We start from the raw sequence: 20334 nt of genomic DNA on the forward strand, positions 1-20334 counted from the left end.
TTACAACTATTGGTCCATCTCGTTTGTTTTAGTTGTACATAATACTCCCACTATGCTTTTAAAACGATTTTTAAAGCAAGAGTATATGATACTACTAACATAAACTTTGCATTCATTTGATGGACAATATATAGTTGCCTTAGGGCCTAAGGATGATTATGAACCTTTGTTTAGATTCAACACGAGCCTTGTGTTGAATCTCGGTCTAGAAATGGTGATTGATTTTAGTTACGCGTTTAATCACATTAAGGCGTGTTGTCTTATGGGCGTTGGACCCAACTACTTCATTTTCATGCATATCATATAAAGCAAGAAAGAAGTACTTCAAAGTAAAGGTGAGCTTATGCTCATTACAACATTTGCATATAACAAATTACTTTAAAGTAAAGAAGAGCTTAAGCCCTTTTACAACATTTGATCAAATCAAATTACAACCAAAATCAAATCTACACATTCCCATGGTTCAAACAAATTTGAAACGCCTTTCACATAGCTCAATTATATTAGGCTTAGGTTCATAATCACCCTTTAATTAATTAACACTTTAACTAATTAAATTGAATGCAACATTTTCATTTGGTTTTTGTATCCATAAAATTGATTTAAATGGAGCTAAACAAAATGAAAATCCAATTCTCATTTAAAGAGACAAAACAATTTTGTTCTCATCCTATTTGGGCCATCATGCAATTAACCTCAACTTTTGGGCCATATTGCAATAACAAAAACTTTTGGGGTCACTTTGTATAATACACAAAAGTCCACAACTTCATGTAAATACAACTAGAACCCAAACTTTTAATAATGCAAAAACTTCATTAAAGGAACAAAACAATTTGTCCTTTAGCGTTTTTGGACCTAAACGTAAAAACGTAAACTTTTGGGCCAAAGTGCAAATACACAAAAGTATCAAAACTTTATGTAATTGCATAAAAGCCCCAAAAGTACTCCCTTTGAGGGAGTGGCCGGTTTTAGGGGGAGAGATAAGGTTGGTGTGTGTGTTGATTTGTGAGTTTTGTCAAAAACATGCAAGTGTATGTAAGATAAGTTTTTTGAAATAATTCAATCACAATTATTTCAATCATCATTTAAACAAATATCTAACACTTTAAATACATGATAAATCATTTAAAAACATATCACATAAACTTTATGAAATAATTCAAAACTTTGAATCAAAACACCAAACCTTTTTGTTCTTGGCAAGAACATCAAGAACAATGAAGAACATCCATGAAAAACCCAAATTTTTCCATGAACTTTTTTCACCCAAAAACATTCCAAAACCATTCTTACTTAAGGGAAATAACATCTAACCAAACTAGGGTACTTAGGGGTTCCAAAGAACACATTAAAACACTTTTAACAAGTCAAACAAGAACCCAAAAATTCACCCTTTGGATTTGGCCGAATTTTCCCAAAAGCATGGCACCAAATTTTAGCTCCAATATTCATGCTCATATGAACAACATCTACAACATTTGAGATGGCAAATTTTCCAACAAAATTTACATTCAAAGAAGCAAGAATAAAGCTTGTAACAATTACAACTTTTAGATCACAAACTTATGAACTACAAAACCCAAAAGGATTCACCAACTACTAGACCTAGGCTCTGATACCACTTGAAGGAATTATTTTGTGAAAACATGTTCATTTGAGCAACATCATATAGCATGCAATTAACAATTAAAGGCGGAATCATGCTTACATGCACTCAAATACAAAACATTTACCCATGAAATTCAAAGCCTAGTAGATTGGTGAACCAATAATCAACTCAAAAACAAAGTGAGTTGAAATTAATACCTTTGTAGATTCCTCTTTGCATAAGCAAAGGCTAATCACCCAAAGAGATAGGGGCCTTCATTCCTTGCTTCTTAGATCCATGGATTTGGATGGAAGAATAGGTTCTCCAAGTTCCCAAAATTGAGAACCTCTAATTCTCGACACCAAGGTTCGATTGTAGAAGAAATGAGTGACCTTGGAGTAGTAGGATTGCTAGATGTACCCTCCAAGGTGTTGGCCTATTTAGAGAGAAAATGGAGAGACAATTCTCACCAATTTTCCCCCAAAATAAACCCTTAATATTTCCTTAATGAATTTTAGTTATAAAGTCATTTATATAGTCACTTCTTTAAGTGACCTAAACAACCAAAACCCTAATTCATTTCATCATGGCTGGCCATTTAGGGATGTTTGGGCTTTTGGGCTTTAATGAATCTTCATTCATTAAATTGTCATACAACTTAAGTTAATGGGCTTGACGTTCGAAGCCCATTGGGCCTTAAGGTCCAAAACTATCCCGAAGTCTTTAACGAACTTTTTCGTTTGATTAATTAACATATTAATTAATCCTTGCCATAATTAAATGATTAAACCATTTAATCATTCTTACTCATTTCCGTTTAATCTCCAATCTCCACCTTTCACGGTGTGCGATCCTTTAGGTTCCTTTTAGCGAGGTAGTGGGCGATTAAAACCATTTTACATCGATTGTGAATTGAAACTATTTTCAATTCTCCCTTTAGTGATTACACACGTTTAGGGCTTCCACAAACCATGGTTGACGCCTAGCAGCATGTCATGGTTACCCAAGCTAATCAGAAGAGGTTAGAGAACCTATTCAGTTCGGGATTACAAATGCAATACGGTCTTTCTCTAATCTAATACTCTTGACCACATTGTTTGGTTTGATAGTTTATTTTCTCATGTCTACTATCCAATGTGTGTCTTGTGCTTATATGATTACCATGAATGTGATTCGGAACGCATTCCCTAATCTCATTCATACTCTGATCAGAGATTTAAATCATATCATAGAGTATTCTCCCTCAAACGGTTTGAAGGTTAGAGATCCCTTGTTGCGCATTCACTTGTCTCTATAGCTAAGTCACTTGACCCCAACGATGCCGTGGACACCCTCCTGATGGAGTGACTTTGACATAATCAAAGATCAAGGTCTTAACCACAAGACAACTATGATGCCTCAGGTCAAAGGACTACTTTGCATTATCCCAACCATGAGTTCTCATGTGACATGGAATATGAGAACCCTTCGTTGATCGCGTTCAGTGAACTCATTCTCTATTGAGCACCTACCGTACTTGTCTTGATGTCACACAGACCAATGACTCGAGACTAATCACTCTCTCCCTGAGAGAAGACATAGTACGTACTGATCTTAACGGACTGTCAATGCCCAATTGGCAATCCTATGATCAGGAACGTTTAGGATGTGTCTACGAAAGAATGGTCTCATGAATCTAACTTCATTAGATTACATTCTCCCAATCACATATTCCTTGGACTTTATCGTTTAAGCATATAACATTTATATGAGACGGCTCAAACAATAATCTTTGCCCTTTATATGTAAAACTAGATTAGTTTAACATGTGAAATGTCCGTAAAGTATCATCACATGATTGGCTTTAGGGCACATTTCCAACAGGTGTGGCGACCGAGTAGTCGTGGGATGTCCAAGCTGCTGTAGTGTAGTATTTTAGGTAGCCTTTAGGATTTTCTTTGTTTTTCCTTGTAGCTCTTGTTTTGCTTGAACTCCTTCGGCCTTTGCTAGTTGTTTATAAACATGTTTTCATTCGTTTTTCTTCATCTTCACTTCTTTTGTTCATGCCCTAACCTTTAAACCTGATAGACCAGTGGCAGGCATGCTACTTTTTTATAAGCAGACAAGCTCGCGTAGCCTATGCAGCCGTAGGTGTTGGTGTAGAACTTTGCAAAGTTGTTAGCCATAGGGTTGGCAGCCGGATGCCTTACTTACAGAAGCAAACAAGTCCGCGTAACCACTAGGTTGTTAACCTTGACTTTCTTCAATTCTGTAGGTTGTGTAGCAAGTATCACAACACTTTAGGACTTGGTGTAGGTTGTTCCGTGCTTGGCAGAGGTGAAGCTTATCGACTACGTAACATGTCGGCAGTGGATAAAACTTCGTATATGCGCGCTAGCTTGTTTAACCTTTCACAAGAATGTGCAGTTGCATAAGTCTAGCGCGGCTTTACTACTCGAAGAGCAAGCCGTAGGCAGTCTTCCGAAATCCGTAGGCTACCTTAGTGCACTCGGTAGCAGCTTTAGGATTCCAGGGCAGCCGTCCATCGAATGTACTGCGTAATGTGCCCTCTCCGTCTCTAGGGCCCGGTTCCCTACAGATTAGGCCAAGAGACCCAAAATCCTTCAGTTAGCTAAGCCTTGAAAAAGACCATTGCGGCTACTTCTAGGAATCCCGGCGCAAGCCATCGTGCATCTAGTTATACTAGGGCAGCCAGGCTCATCCACGTCTGGATATTCGGAGTGTAAAGTTTATCCTCCCGTCTTGGAGAGCTGACCCATATGGGTGTCGGGGAATTGGTTTACCCTCTCGCACTGAAGAGCAATTAGTTTACCCTCTCGCATTGGAGAGCATGGTTGGTCCCTCGGGGGGCGTAATTCCTGCAATGGGTCCCTAAGAAGGGCGCATTCTTCTTTTGAAGTGCCGGAGTGATCAGTTGTTATAAGCATGCAGCCGAGCCAAGTTGTGATTACTTCTGAATTCCTCATTGAAAAACGAGTGAAACAAACGAGAACTTAGCTATAAGGTAGGAACTGCATAACAACTGGATAGTCCTCGACTTGTGAGGTGGTGCCCGTCGAACTTCTTGAGTCTTCGGGCTTTGATGTAGTGGGAGGTCACACATGGTACTTCTTCAGATTGTAGGCGCTCCACTACTTTTCGATCTTTTTATCGTTTCATGGTAGCGGGGGTATAATTACTCTTGCCGCCTATTCTGCTGAGCTTGTACAGACCTTCCCAGATGAGATCCATCTTTTTGGATGTTTCGGCCTGCCTATTGCCTTGAGGATATCTCGGCATGGACATATGCTGCTTGATGCCATATTTTTAGAAGAACTTCACCAATTCTTTGCCCACGAATTGCAGGCCGTTGTTGGTGACGATGGATTAAGGGATGCCAAATCGGTAAATGATGTTCCTCCATATGAAGCGCTCTATGTCCGTCTGAATTGTGGTCGTCATGGGCTCTGCTTCCACCTATTTGGTGAAGTAATCGGCTGCCACGAACCACGGCTGCTCGCGAGCCTTTGTAGTTGGATGCGCTGTTGACATGCGAATGCCAGAAATCTCCATTGAGGGAATATGTGCGGCTAAAGTGTGATCGACTGCCTTCGGGGCATCGTTGGGCCGAGTTGTTACGTTCGTCAGAAAACTTTGCATCTGCCAGGGTCTACGCCTTTATCGTCGTCGGTTTAGATTCGGCGGAATAGTACGTCATGATGATGACTGCAGGTAACTGTAGAATACAGGTAGTCGAGCCCCCAGCTCTTCTCGCATGATGGTAGAGCTTATTACTACTTTAGATTCCGTCAAACATGCGAATAAGTCCTCCGCTGCTTCTAGGGAGATGATGTCGGGTACTTCTTCAAGTCCTTGAATATGCATTGGCGAGCCTCATCCCAAAGTGCATGCTTCTCTGCTAAAGCAAAAGAGTCTGCCAGAGTTAGATCTTCTTTCATGATCAATTTTTCGAATAGCGGGTGGTCTGCTGGAAGTCCTTTTTGGAAGGCTGCTCTAGCTATCGAGTCGTTGCATCCAACTATTTTTGCCTTCTCTACTTTGAACCTCTTCACATAGTCGCGAAGCGACTCTTTTGGGTTCTTCTTGATGTCGAACAAATGGTCAGACTTCTTTTTGATCGAGCGATAGGATGAATATTCTTTGGTGAAAACCAAAGAAAGTTCGTAGAAATTCCGGATGGATTGTGGCGGCAGGGTGTAGAACCAATCTTGCGCCTTGCCTTGTAGAGTGGTGGCGAATATCTTGCACATGAGATCATCGTTGTTTCGATAAAGGATCATTGCACTTTGGTAACGTTTTAAATGTCTCTCCGGGTCTTCATCCCCTTTGAAAGATGTGAAATGTGGCATGCTGAACTCGCGTGGAGGCTCTGCCTGCTCGATCTCCTCCGTGAAGGGTGACCTGCTTATGTTGGTTATGTTCCGTTGTAGTGCCTCGTCGGTGACCTCGTTGCGTTGGAAATCATGTAATCGCTTGGTCAAGAGTCTATCTACTTCTTCCTGAATTTGCCTTTGTTGGGGGTAGCGGAGCTCTCGGCTGCCCCCAGTCATGACTTGCTGGTCTAGGCTGCTCTTCCATGTGTTTGGCTCGTCTATGCCGCGGATGCAGTGCATGTGGTGCGTTCCTAGTAGGCGAGCGAGTTCTTCGCAGGCTGCTGGTTGAACTTGAGCTGGATTGAGTGACTGCTTCTCTCCGTCCATCGTGCTGCCTACTCTGATGTGAGGTGGAAGACGCTCCTTATGGGCTTAGCTGCGAATAGACACTTTGCCCAGAAGGTTGTTCATGTTGACTATCGGAGTATGACCCCAACCGTGAATGTATGCTCCTCCGTGGGCCTAGTCGAGAGTGCATGCTCCTTCGCGCTCTAAGACGGGAATGTACACTGCCCAAACGTTCGGCTCGTGGCTGGTCGAGTGGCTGCTTACCAAGACGCTGCTGGAAATGTCCGTCTGCACGTTGGATCCCGATGCGTTGCAAAAGTTGATTCACCAAGGTTGTCTGTTATGCAAGGGCGCTCGTCAACTTTATAACTTGTCGAGACAAGTGTTGTTCGCCATTTGGATTGGAAGAGCTTGGAAAGAATGCGCCTCCTTGGGCAGTGGAAGAGTGGTAGACTCCGGGCTCGAGATTTGAGTTGGGAAATGTCAAATCCATGAAAAAATATGGTGAGAATGCTCCCGGCTCGATAGTAGGTCCAGATGGTTGAGATAGTCTTGGGCCGACTTGGGCTGCTTGGAAAGCCACGGGAGCAGTCTGGGCCTTGAGAGTGGGCTGCTCGTCGGGAGCAGGCTGGGTCACGAGAGCAGACTGCTTGGCAGGAGCAGGTTGGGCCGTGAGAGTGGGCTGCTCGACGGAAGCAGGCTGGACCACGGGAGTGGGCTGCTCGTCGGGAGCAGGCTGGGCCGCGAGAGCAGGTTGCTTGGCGGGAGCAGGCTGGGCCATGGGAGTGGGCTGCTCGACGGAAGCAGGCTGGACCACGGGAGTGGGCTGCTTGTCGGGAGCAGGCTGGACCACGGGAGTGGGCTGCTCGTAGGGAGCAGGCTGGGTCACGAGAGCAGGCTGGGCCACGGGAGTGGGCTGCTCGACGGAAGCAGGCTGCTCAATGCGTGGTGCATATGAATGCGAGGCTTGGGCTTGGGTCCACGTAAACTTGGATGGCACGGCTTGGGTCGTGGTCTTGGTACCGTGAGCCTTGGATGGCACAGCTCGGGCCGTGGTGAAAGCTCCATGGACCTCGCCACGAATGGCTACCGAAGTAGCCACCGCGGTGGTTCCCATGGTGGCCGTGGTGAAGGCACCATGGACCTCGCTGTAGGTGGCTACCGAGGTAGCCACCGCGGTGGTTCCCATGGTGGAAACTCGTGGTGGTGATGCCGCTCCCCTTATTGTCGCATTTTGCCTCACGGATCTCCGCAATCCCATTTCTTGTATATTAGAATTTTCACTTATGGAATTTTCTAAATTTCTAGCCATTATATTTTGCTTATACGTTTTATCAAAGAACCTTTGCAAGTAAAAAATTCTAATAATAAGAACATATGAAAAATATTCAAATGGACTAGAAAATAAAGAAAAAACCTTTTTGTGCAAGGGTCTTCTACGAGTATGGATTTCAACTCTCAATGAAAGCACCAATTTGTGGATGCAAATTTTCTCCTCTTCGATCTTGGTACCATAAATTAGTTTTGCTTCACACTGTCTTGATCAAGAGTGTGTGAAGCTTTCTACGAGTTGTAGTGTTTGCATTGTTATAGAGGGGAAATGTTTGAAGCAGATGCAAGAGGGCTGAATAGCTTGATCTTCGTATGCCATGCACTGAAGTTATTGTTAGCTTGCAATAAAACTTTGTTGGTGACTATAACTCTTGTTAGGCATAAGTGCTCCCCTAGTTGAGTTGTCAAGCTTGAGGGTTTTTTATTATTTGTGAATGCTAGGAGTTCATATGTACAAGTTGTACCACTCGTCTTCTGGTATGTGGAATGAATGGTAAGTTGCTTTCATCACTTGGTCGGTGGTACGAAAGTGAGTTCCTTCTTCCCTTGGTTGGTGGCATGAATGGCAAGTTGTCAAATGATATTAGAGTACAGGTTGTACATTTCATCACCTGGTTGGTGGCATGAAGGAGAGATGAATGGGTCGTTACAGAGGGGCTATGTGAGATTCCACGATCAATGGGTCGTTGTGAGGGTAGATGATACCTTTTTCTTCCTCAGGGTAGAAACATATTGGATCTCAGTTAGGCTTTTGATACTTACCTCCCCTGATGTCTTCCACGTAAAACACTTGGTGGCTAGACCTTAAAGCTCGTTCACTATTTTCATGGCCCTGTTGGAAGATTTAGATATGGGTGTGCCACCACTTATGGAATATATCACATTTACCTGGCGTTGGTTACGGTTACCCCTTGGAAGGTGAAGGAGGAATTGATCAATTTTTCCTTCACGTGCCAAAACTTCAATATGATCACGAAGGGTGATACACTTCTCGCCGTCATGGCCGTTATGCTCGTGGTAGCAATAAAACGTGCTCGTGTTCTTCGTGGACTTGTAATCCGGGTGCCTCGGCTTTGACTTCGGTATCAAGTGTGCTATGCTGGGGTAAATGGCCACGCATGTGGCGTTCAAAGGTGTGTATGCCTTATACCTCGGGGTAGGGGCTGTCCTGACACGTGTTTGACCTACTGTGTTGACTGCTTGGGGTCGGGGATTATCATGGCGATACCCTTGGTTATCGCGGTAGTGTCTCTTACTCCTTTTACTAAAATGGGACTGGTGATGATGGAAATCTTTCCTTTTGCCCTGAGATTGATATGTTTGTTGACTTGGCAAAGTATGAAGTAAAGCAGGGGGAGGCACTGCTGCCGTTTTGAAGGTCGAGGTCTTCTCATTTGGTTGGATCTAGCTTCCACTCCTTACTTGCTGATAAGGGGTGGTTGTGGGGGGTTTCCCTTGATATGTCCTTGCTTCGGCGGATGCATGGTTGTAAGCATGTGCCATCACCTCAGAGTAAGTCTTCCAAGTGTTGGCATTGATCATGTACTTGAAGAAACAATCACGTAGGCCTGCCGTGAAGGCCTTGAGGGCGGTCTTGTCATCTGCCTCAGCGCAGCGAGAATACTCATGGTTGAAACGACCGGCATACTCTCGTAGTGACTCGTCCGGCTTCTGGTGAATAGTGTATAAGTCATCTGCAGAATGCAAGCGATCAGTCTGGAAGATGTGTTGAAAGACAAACAGTTTCCTCGGTTTCTCAAATGAGTCTATTGTCTCAGGTGGAAGACGGCTATACCAGTTTAGAGCTCCGCTAGAGAGGGTGGAGGGGAAGAGAAGACATCGCTCTTTGTCGGTGTGCATCCGATATGCCATGGTGGACTCAAAGAGGTTAAGGTGTTCAATTGGGTCTTCCCTTCCAGTATAGAGTTGTAAACCAAGCTTTTGTTTTGTCTTTGCTTGAATGGGGTGTCAAGGATCCTCATTGTGAAAGGGCCAGGCCTGGGTTGGTTCCAATCAGGTATCTCAGCCTGACGTTCGGCCTTCAACTTGTTTACTTCCTCAAGGAGTTGTAGGACAATGGGGTCCTGAGTGGAGTCATGTACCACTGGGATTTTCTTTCGTAAGTCTCCATCGTCTCTTGGAAGTAGGAAAGTTTGAGCAAAGGCGTGTGATTTTTCCTTGGACTCGCTATACTGACTTCTAAGGCAAGTCTGTCGGAATACCTCAGAATCCCCTGTACCTTCATCTCCCTCTGAAACATGTCGTTCCTTCGCTAGATTGGCAGATGGCTTGGGTCGTGGGAGGGGACCGAGTCTTTCAGAAACCTTTGGGTCATTAATCTTTGAGCATAAGTGAAGGGGATTCTCTCGATGTTGCTTTAAGAAGTCTCGGCAGTCACGATAAACGGCTTTCGATCCTTCTAACCCTTCTGCAATGAGGTGTCTTCCTCCACTTCTTCTGCTTCGGGTCGAAGTAGCTGGGTTGAGAGATGTCTCATGTTGATCAATGTTTTGATGATTAGCTCGCTCTTCATCAGGGATACCCATGTCGAATGAAGGTGACCCTCCGTGTTGGAGGGCACCCAGATGATGGTTGATGTCCACAGGGGCAATGAGCTCGCGTGTTTGAGTATGCCTAGTTTCGTGGAGCGTCTCAAATAACTTCTCATACTGCTCTTGGAGGACCTTATTCTTCATTGCTATCTTGTTGTTCTGAGCTTCTAGCTCATCGACTTTAGCTTGAAGAGTAACCCTCTTTCCTTCCTTTTTTCGTTGCTTCGCACTAGGTGCAAGAGGGGTGTCATTCTGTGTGCTGTGGCTTCCTTCGCTTCCCATGTTGGAGAGGGATGCATGGTCAAAAGAGAGTGTACGAATGGTGGAAACCAGCTTGACAAAGCTGAAGAGAGTAGGAATAAGTGTCATTCCCACAGACGGCACCAAATGTTGATGCACAAAATCAGTGAAGATTTTGGTACAACAGAAAGTGTTAAGTTTGTGACCTTCGCTAGATTGCTCCGGTCACTAGTGTGGATAAGTATGTAAATGGATAGAGACAGGGAAGCAAACACAAGATGTACATGGTTCACCCAGATTGGCTACGTCCACGGAGTAGAGGAGTTCTCATTAATTGTGAAGGGTTTACACAAGTACATAGATTCAAGCTCTCATTTTGTGAGTACCTGTAAATGATTTAGTACAATTGACATTCGGAAATATTGTGAGAGAATGACCTCTATTTATAGAAGAGAGTTTCTAGTTTCATTCTGACATTGACACGTGTCGTGTTGTGATTGGCTTCTGATGTTGACACGTGTCGGGCTATGATTGGCCTCTTGGTTGGAGGGAAACTTTTCTAGGTCCTTGACGGTATAACGTTGACCGGTGCTCGGTAGTTTCGGGATTGGTCAAGTATGGTACAAACATTACTTTTAATAAGTGTTTCTGAAAAGCTTTGTTATTGTCTACTCACACTTTCTGTTTTGTGTCCTTCCAGGTTCTAGGTAGGTGTGCTTGTTGGTGGCTTGCGAGGAGTTGATGGTGGTTCTGACAGACTGTATTTAATGTAGGACCATCTCTCTGGTATTATATAATTAGTATTTGTCCTGCTGGACTGCACTTAGGTTACCTTTGCTCTGGTTATGTGTAATTATACTTAAATCTCGTCGCTCGCACCTATATTTTTTGTCTAGTGTAAATTAGTTAGCTTGGTTTTTATTTACTCACATTTTTATATCCTTATCACTTCCACATCGTGCACATGGTTACGTTACCCTCACGTGACAGCCAACACGCCTCAATTTAGGTCGAGGTGTGTCACAAGCAAGGTATTAAATATCGGTAATATCGGAAATATCGGTAGTCCAGAAACACGGAAATATCGATGGAAATATCGGGATATTATCGATATCGATAAAAATAATATGGAAACCACGGAAATTGTAAGAAAAACTTGGAAATTTTTATTGAAACTTTGCAGGATATTTATTTAGTCAATTATCTATTAGTTTATCACAAAAAATTGGAAGGAAATGCATTGCATGATTGATTTAACTGATTTAAGTTGATTATATAGCGAGCTGGCAAACATTGTGAGTGTAGAAAATATGTAGTAATTAATGAAAGAAGTTTAAACACACCATAATCATTTATATATAATGAATTAGTACAATATTTTACACTTTATACATTGCATGGTAAGATACATGAGTGACTTAGTACCACATAGAGTTCCTAAGAGGTTCAAAATTTTCACTATCTTCATCATCTCTATGTGTAGAGTAAGTGTATTTTAGCATATTTTCACAAAAACATAAATGATATGGTGGTCAAGGTGTTGAAGGAGTAAAATGGGAGGGGTTCGAATCCCTTGGTGTTTTTTTAAATATAGAAATTTATCCTAGATAATAAATATTAGCTTGCAAGCCTTGCAGACATCTTAACGACCATATAAATATTACAAACTGAATATGTAATCACAAACACATCTGTAGCGAGTTGGATAAGGCCCAGGTGCGTGGTTGACAAAGGGAGGGGTTCAAATCCCTCTATGCTCAAGATTGAGACTTTTCAGCATTTTTCAAGTATTTTTGGGTTTCATCTCGCGATATTATCGATAATGTTCTAAAAAACGCTAGGCGCTAGTTGGGCGGCGAACTGGGGCCTAGCACCTAGGCGGATTTACGTAAAATTACTATATATGTTATAAAATATGAGTATATTTGTAATATTTTAGGGTTTTTTATGTTGATTTTGTATCATTTACTCAGTTTACATATTTAATTCATTATTGGACTTTGCTTTTTTTTATTTATTCAAATATTGGTCTTTGCCCTTCAATTAATAACAGCCTTGTTTTCTTATAAAAAATAAATTTATTCTCTAATTCTACAGACGAGGCAAAGAAAAGCATTGTTTCCTTGTTTCTACAGATCTCTACCCACTTTTTTTTTTTTTTTGGACAATGGTAATTCATTACCACCAAAGCACACAATATACAACAAAAAACAGAGGCCCAATACAAATAAAGCACAAAACTAAAATATGGACCTTAAAACAAAAACCCAACCCGTTGAGCCCAAAACAAAAACACAAAAACAAAAAAACCCTAGCAACTTTGAAGCCTTCAGATCCGCCAACCTTGAATGAACACCTCTTGCAGCCACCAAAACATCAACCAAACGAAGCCTCCTAGACGGAAAAGAAGAAAGTTCCACCCTCCACCAAACCGCAAAATTCAAACCCACAGCTTAATATCTTATCAGCCGGTGACCCTTTACACACAAACCCAGAAAATCTCTCTTTCTCTCTCTCTCTCTCTCTCTCTTTAGTTTTTCCAGAAACCTCTAACAAGGCTAGATTCAGATGCAGACGCAAGTCGCGATGCAAGTGCAACTGCGAGTTTGATGCAGGTGCAGCTCTCTCTCTCTAGTTTTACCAGAAACCTCTAGCAAGGCCAGATTTAGATGCAGACGCAAGTTGTGATGCAGGTCGTCGCCATCGCCGTCGATGGTCAGGTCAACTCCCGGTCCCTCACCTTCTTACCTCTTCGATTGATTCATGCATATGAATTGTGGTTGTGTTTTCAATCGCTCTGTAGCTTAGATCTTGATCTTAATTGTGTTTTTGCAAGGTTTTTGAGACGAAATCGGCACACCCATTTCCGGCGTTCTTCTCTGATTCGCACGTATCCCAAATATCGCGATAATTTCGGAAATATCGCGATATTATCGATAATATCGCGATATTTTTCCGAAAACCCGTCGGATACCTATTAAAATATCGGACCCGTGAAAAACCGATAATATCGGCGAAATATCGCCGATATTATCGGCATTTTGTTCCTTGGTCACAAGAAGTGATCATTTAAATCAAAACCTTGAGAAGATTATGTTCTCAGTAATTATATTTAAAAAGTTGTTTTCAATTACCATATTAAAATTCCCTCACATTTTTTTTCATACCTACAATAATTAAACGTAGCTCTCCATCCAATTTCTTGAGCTTGGGTGTCATCTTGAATAAATTTTTCATTGTGCTCGTAACATAAGTAGCACACTACGTGTTATTATACAAGTAGTGAAAAATTTTATTTTTTATATTATTAATTTTTAACATAAAAATCTCACCATTTATATAAAGACATATTTAGTACCGTATTTCAGGCACATTAAAAAATATCTTATCATCTTTACTACTATTTAAAACAACACTATAAAAATAAAACTGGGAGGAGAAAATGGCAAAGTGACGTGCAAGGCACACAAATGAACATAGGAAATAGAGTGGGTGAAGATTAAAAAAACAAAAGAAATGTTTCTAATGATTTAAAAAATAGAACTCAAATCTTCTTCGGATCCTCAAAAATTGAACTTAAAGATCAAATAATCCGGACTATTGAAATTTGATTTAACGACTACAATTATTATAACTTTAGAGAAACCTCTTATTTGTAATCGTTTGATTAAATTTCAATGATCCGAATTATTTGATCGTTAAACTTAATTTTTGGGAATCCGGGTTCTAAAAAATACAAGAGAAATGCAAGTGATGATTAAAAAAAGCAAGAAGTGTTGTTTTGTCAAATCCCCCGACGTGGTTTCCACCAAAGAAAACATTGGGCACAGTCCACTGGCCGGTCCACTCACGCGAGTATGGTAAGTTTGTTTTTTTTAATTTTTTAATTTTTCTTATCTTTATCATTTAATAAAATTATTAATTTTTTTTAAATATAAAATTTTAAAGTTGTTTTTATTAGTTTTTTTTTATTCAATTCTTTATTTGTGAGATGACGGGAGGAATGACCTAAGCCTAATGCTAAAAGTTCAGGAGAACAACTAATAGCCGCTCCAGTCTCCAAACCCAGTACATTAAGAAATTTTTAGTTGTGACGAGAATATAAATGGTACACCATGTGTTTTAATAGAAGTGGTAAGAAATTTTATATTTTAAGTTATTAACTTTTTAGCGCACATATTCCACTATTTGTATAGTGACACGTAGTGTACCACCCTATATACCAGTTACACTGAAAAATCTCTCCAGTACACTGAGACAGTCGACTAACTTGTATTGTACATGCTAATTTATTACTCGCGTTTGGCAATTATCTAGAAAAGAATTTTGTATTACACAAAGGACTGGAATCACATCCGGATCCCTCTTGCTAAGCAAACTAAGCAAAACATCCTATCCTTCCATTTTTTATCTTGTGGCCAAAAATCAAGGTTCTAACAAACGTTAGGCGCTAGTCGGGCGGCGAGCTAACCCCTAGCGCCTAGGCGCCTAGGCGGGGTCTAGGCGGCCTAAGCGGATTTAAGTAAATTTCTTGTATATCTTGTAAATAAGTGAATATTGACACTTACAAAAAAATTATACTTGTATGAGATTCATGGATAAGATAATAAAAGAATGATAAAAGGCAAAAAGAGTATCCAACAAGTCCAAAATTTTAAAACACATTAAGCATATATGTCATATAACCATAGTGAGGAGTATTGTAGGATGACACATGTACAACAAGCTCACAATTTAAAACCACATATTCAGCGAATTTAAATAAATTTATTATATATCATATAAATAAGTGTTTGTCATATCTAAAATATACATAATTTCATTTAGAATTATAAGATAATCAAATTTAAATATTAAATAATATGTTTTTTTTAAGCGAGAGCTTTAACATTTTAAGTACATAATAAAAATATGTATGGTATGATCTTAAAAAAATAAAATAAAACATTACAAAAAAAATAAAAAAAAGAATGAAAAGTAATAACGAGGTTAAGGCCTCGTTTGGCACGCCGTATTAAGGATCGGATAGTATTAATAATACGGTAGCAGTTGTTTGGTGTTCATCTGTACTAATTAAGCACCGGATAAATTAAACCGGTCCCACCATTTTAATACCCCTCACACCCGCTAATTTATACCCTCCAAAACCTCCGTATAATTTAGTCGGGTCCCAAATCACGCTCGCCTTCTCCAACCTTTCCGCTCTCTTACGCATCGCGAAATCTTCATCCAAATATTCCTTTTTCTCCCTCCCCACCTCCTCCGATCAACATCAAGCATATACAAACAGAAAATCATAGGTGGCAAATTAAACCCAGGCCATGGCGTCCCTATTCATACATCCATGGTGGTGGGTTGAACTAGAATCTGAGAGCTGCGCTACTCCAGAGCCGTCATCGCCGTATAATCAACTCGTTCTCAGAAGCCTCATCGTCACTGCCCATGATCCGCTGCTTCTCTATGACTGCTCGCACCATCGTCTTGCACGCGAATATGTTCTGCACCGTCTGCCTGACATAGCCACTGCTGTTGTATATTGAAACAAGGTCCTGTGGTTGCAAACTGTTGCTGCCTTGAACCACTGCACAAACCCAAACCCAGAAAGCACCAAATCCATAGCCTTGCCCCCGCATCATACCAGACCATTGGGGACGAAGGTTGCCAAAGAAAAATCCTTAATTTACCTTTTTTTTCAAATTAGGTTTTGCTCTAATTTGGGGGTTTTTTTATTTGCTTCCTATCGTGAAGATATGATTTGCTTCCTGTCAAATTTTTATTATTTTTTTAATCCGGTGTTGTACCAAATACAGTATAAATAATACGGTTATAATCCGATATTACACCAAACGTCCGACTAATTTAGTCAGTACTATCCGATGACTATTTATCCTATCCGATTGAAATAGTCAGTACAGTCCGAGCTGCCAAACGAGACCTAAGAGTGGAAAAAGAAAAGGGTATAAAAAGTAGTACAAAAAATGGTGAGAACCATTCAAAGAAAACGTGCAGGTTGCAATAGATGCTTTTCCTAGATAAAAGATGGTGGGACCATCTTGATTGAATCATGCAAACTGAATAATGATCCATGTTTACAACCAGACAAAAACAGAAACAATATTAAAAACAAAATAAATATGCTATAGTCGTAATAAACAAATTAGCCTTACGCAGAAACCAAGATAAAAAACAAATTAAACAGCACAAGAAACAAGGAGAAAAAATAGATAAACTAATTAACTAGCACAGGAACCAAGAAGAAAGAAAATAAAGTAAAGCATCATCTTCATCTTCCTCGCGCTGAGTTGCACGGCGGCTCTGCAACAATTTTTTCTAGATTCCGGTGTGCTCTACAAACGCCCGTTTAGCCTCCGCCCAACGCCGTCCTGACGGGCATAACTCTGACTAGTCCCGCCTAATCCCGCCCAAGCGTCCATCTAATATATTTCTGATTTTGTGTCCGATTGGAAGCTAATCGCCGCGGCAACCGAACGCCCAGCGCCTAAGCGCCGTCTAGACCGACTTTTAGAACACTGCCAAAAATAAACTTAAATAGTAAAAAATTTCACGCAAAACAAGACAAGATGAAAATAGAAGGTTGTGATGTTTTGCTCAGTTTGCTCAGCAGGGGGATCCGGAGGTGATCCCAGTCCTTACAGAAAACCACTTGATGTGGGGTTGTATTCGGATAATAGGTTTAAAATAACAAAATTTATTTATTTATCACACACTAACCAATATCATCAAACGTCTAAGCATGGATTTATACCGCTCAGCAAATTCCAAACCTTAAAGCACCACATTATTCTCACAACTCTACTCTTCCAAGCGATAAATTTTACATACAAATATTGGCACATAAAAGTGCAGGCATTGTTCTTATTCATAGTAAATAGAATGCAGCTGGTACGATAGGGTTTAAATTATTCTTGTCATTCACTGGCAATAGAACGCTTCACAGTAATGACGGTACCATTCACTTGACATGGTTTTGGAGCCACTCCAACAAGTCTTGATAAGCCTCCTCAGCAGCCTTACATGCTGCTTCATCTTCATCGTTGTACCTAGTGGTCCACCCGTGTTCCACTTTTGGAAATATCTTCACATGGCTTTTGATCTGTGATTCCATAAACCAAACTGTCATTCCAAATACATAAACGCGAAACGTTTAAGAAATAGAGCCACATTAAGAAGGTAGAATATCTAGGCATAATATATAAGCCCTTGAACACCTTTGGTTTTGTAAGGGCAAGTTCGACCTATAACCCGTGACATATTTCTACCAATAACCCATGACAGAATGAGAACGATTAACCCGAAGTCATCTCAAGGGCTATAAGGATGTCCATGATTAAAATCAACAAATACATTGAAATCATTGAAAAGTGTTTCGATCGAGATATTTCCTACCTCAGGTTTTGCAGCTAAAGCCTCCTCAAATTGTTTCACGACTTCAGGTGGAGACATATGATCAATCTCAGCACCAAGTATTTGAGTGGGAACCTTAACCGCTGCAATTTACCCCCAGGAATTTATCAATAAACACAGACCGAACCGTTTTTTATTTTTCTATCTACACTTTCTTAGGGTAAATATTAGAAAACGTAGGTATGTGTTCGTTTAAATTGACACCTACACTAATTAGCTAAATATTTCTTGAATATTAAATAGAGAAATCGTACCCTTGATATCATCCAGAGTGACAAATGCAGGATGACACATAGCAGCGGCTTGGATAAGGTCATGCTTTGAAAGTTCAACCACAACCTTGGCTGAAAACAGAACAAATGATTCAAGGTCAACCGAAACATTTTCCCATAGGTTGAACTACTAAATTACGGCTGAGAAGAAATCCGATCGAAAAGAAACCAAAATTTAAGAATCCACCAGGAGGGGAAAATGAGCTCACCCCCGTAACAGAATCCTACAGCACCAACTGCAGAAATACCTTTACTTTTTAAAGCTTCAAGTAATGGTTTTGTATCTTCGAATGCTTTGTCCTGTTTAGAAGAGCGAAACATTTTAACAATACTTCCACAATCAACAGTTTGATTTTAAAACACTACAAAATCAGGTCTTTTTATTTCGTCAGAGGTGGAAAAAATCATATAAACTTTGAAAACAAGAACAGTAATTCGACTTCCAAGCTGAAGCCACACGCATCTTCAACTTAAAACAGCCTCAAAACGAGAATTTGACATTATCTTAAACATTTTATGCGAATTCAAGAATCACAAAGGATACTTGTAAAAGAATTCAATTATAATTAAAGGAACAATTTCTTGATCTCTACATGATAAGAGATCCAACCGGTTCATGATGTTTTATCCAGCCAGGGAGAGCGGCAAATCCCTCCTCTCCGAGTTCAAAAGGGTCTCCGTAAAAGAAGTCAGGGACCACAACAAAAAAGCCAGCAGCTGCAAGTTTGTCTGCCATCTTCCTTCAAAACAGAAGGCAGGTGGTATTAGTTGAAGGGTACATGAGATTATGAAAACACGCAAATGATATAGTGATTGATCAAGTGACTAACACAACTGTGCTTCGATTTTATTTTTATTTTTATGATGTTGAGAACTAGAAGGATGATCTATATTTCTAGACAAGTGGTGGATCCAGAAATCTAGACTAGAAGGGTCTTTAAGCCATACAAAAATAATTAAACAAAGTAATTGCAATTTATTGAATGGGAGAAAAATTAAAGGTTTTGTTTTTTGTATTGGAATGAAATTTTTTAATCAAATAAGAGTAGTAGAGCTTAAAATTTTAGTATTGAAATGATTAATATATCATAAGAACAAAACTTATTTATAAGCTTTGATAAATAAAAGATTAATACGTTAGATTCGAACAAAATTTTTTAGTCAAGACTTAAAACCCGATCTTGTTCTAGACCGTCTTAAGTCTTGTTTTACCCCTTGTTTTATATTAACTGTCTAAAAAAGTGGATATGGTTTTTATATGGTAAAACATAAGGCTAATTATTACAAAATAAATAAGTGGGTTTGGTTTTAATATGGTAAACAGAAAGCAAATTATAAAGGTTTTTTTTTTCTTTAGTTCTCTGAAATGCAATTCAGATAACTAATCCATCACACCGTTGCAACACAAAGAAAGTAGCTGTAGAAAAACGGATATGCAACAAGTCATACCTCAAGTTTGGAGCATCGTATCCTGCACAAACAATAAACATGTTAAAATAACAAGTGGTTTGCTGATACAATGTTATAGACTCAGGAAGCAATTTTATACAACTGATCGAAAATCAGTTATTTCCCGCGATCGGGGAAGGAACAGAAACAGACGAAAGGAACACACAAAAAGGCAAACAAACTATGCTCTGATATGACATACAGTTACAAATATCCTCAGTCAACCAAAACATACTATGCTCTGATATGACCTAAAGTGAACACAGCTGAGGCTAGATTATCATCAGTCAACCAAAACATATTTATAGCACCTATTAACATAGTAGTTGAGTATCAAACTTGTCTAGTAAATATCGCTAGACTGACATAACACCAATTATACACTCCAAAAATCTATACCCTATAAACAAAAACCATACACAGGCCAATCAAAACACAATAAATAAACATAACCCATGTCAGAAAATGAAAAAAAAAATTGCAGAAATTACTAAACCAAATTAAACAGCAGAGATTTTTGAAGTTGTGGGAGCTGAGAAAGAACCAAAAATATCAGAGAGGAGAAGAACGGCGAGCTTGGAGTCAGGGGAGCCGACAAGATAGGTGTCGAGACCGCCGAACTTCTCGACGCGGCCGGAGCCACTCGATGGGTTCAGGGTTGGTGGGTGGGAGCAGCACTGAGGGCCTGACATTTTTGTTTTTGTTTTTCTCTGAAACAAACACACAGTCTGCTCATCTGATCAAATAATTTATAGAGTTGAGTTGACTCGTTAACTAATTGATTAGAAAGTAAGGTTAGGCTTGGGAGAGGG

At 40.2% G+C, this 20334-nt stretch overlaps 1 protein-coding gene across 1 annotated transcript; it reads right to left on the bottom strand.

The window, feature by feature from the left end:
- Nucleotides 1-17069: 17069 nt before the first annotated feature.
- Nucleotides 17070-20290, bottom strand: LOC126596826 (endo-1,3;1,4-beta-D-glucanase-like). Its single transcript, XM_050263487.1, has 7 exons — nt 20067-20290; nt 19523-19544; nt 18684-18813; nt 18283-18373; nt 18056-18145; nt 17784-17884; nt 17070-17490 (listed from the first exon to the last, which is right to left on the bottom strand). The coding sequence occupies exons 1-7, from the start codon at nt 20212-20214 to the stop codon at nt 17350-17352; spliced, it is 723 nt and encodes a 240-aa protein (XP_050119444.1). The 5' UTR covers nt 20215-20290; the 3' UTR covers nt 17070-17349.
- Between the last annotated feature and the right edge of the window lie 44 nt (nt 20291-20334).

This window comes from Malus sylvestris, chromosome 13 (assembly GCF_916048215.2).
Source record: "Malus sylvestris chromosome 13, drMalSylv7.2, whole genome shotgun sequence".
Taxonomy (NCBI): domain Eukaryota; kingdom Viridiplantae; phylum Streptophyta; class Magnoliopsida; order Rosales; family Rosaceae; genus Malus; species Malus sylvestris.

Coding starts and splice junctions, on each gene's coding strand:
- LOC126596826 (XM_050263487.1), bottom strand. CDS start 20,214: ATGTCAGGCCCTCAGTGCTGCTCCCACCCACCAACCCTGAACCCATCG. Junction 19,545..20,066: donor TCTCCTCTCTGATATTTTTG/GTTCTTTCTCAG, acceptor TTGTTTGTGCAG/GATACGATGCTCCAAACTTG. Junction 18,374..18,683: donor GGATAAAACATCATGAACCG/GTTGGATCTCTT, acceptor TCTTCTAAACAG/GACAAAGCATTCGAAGATAC.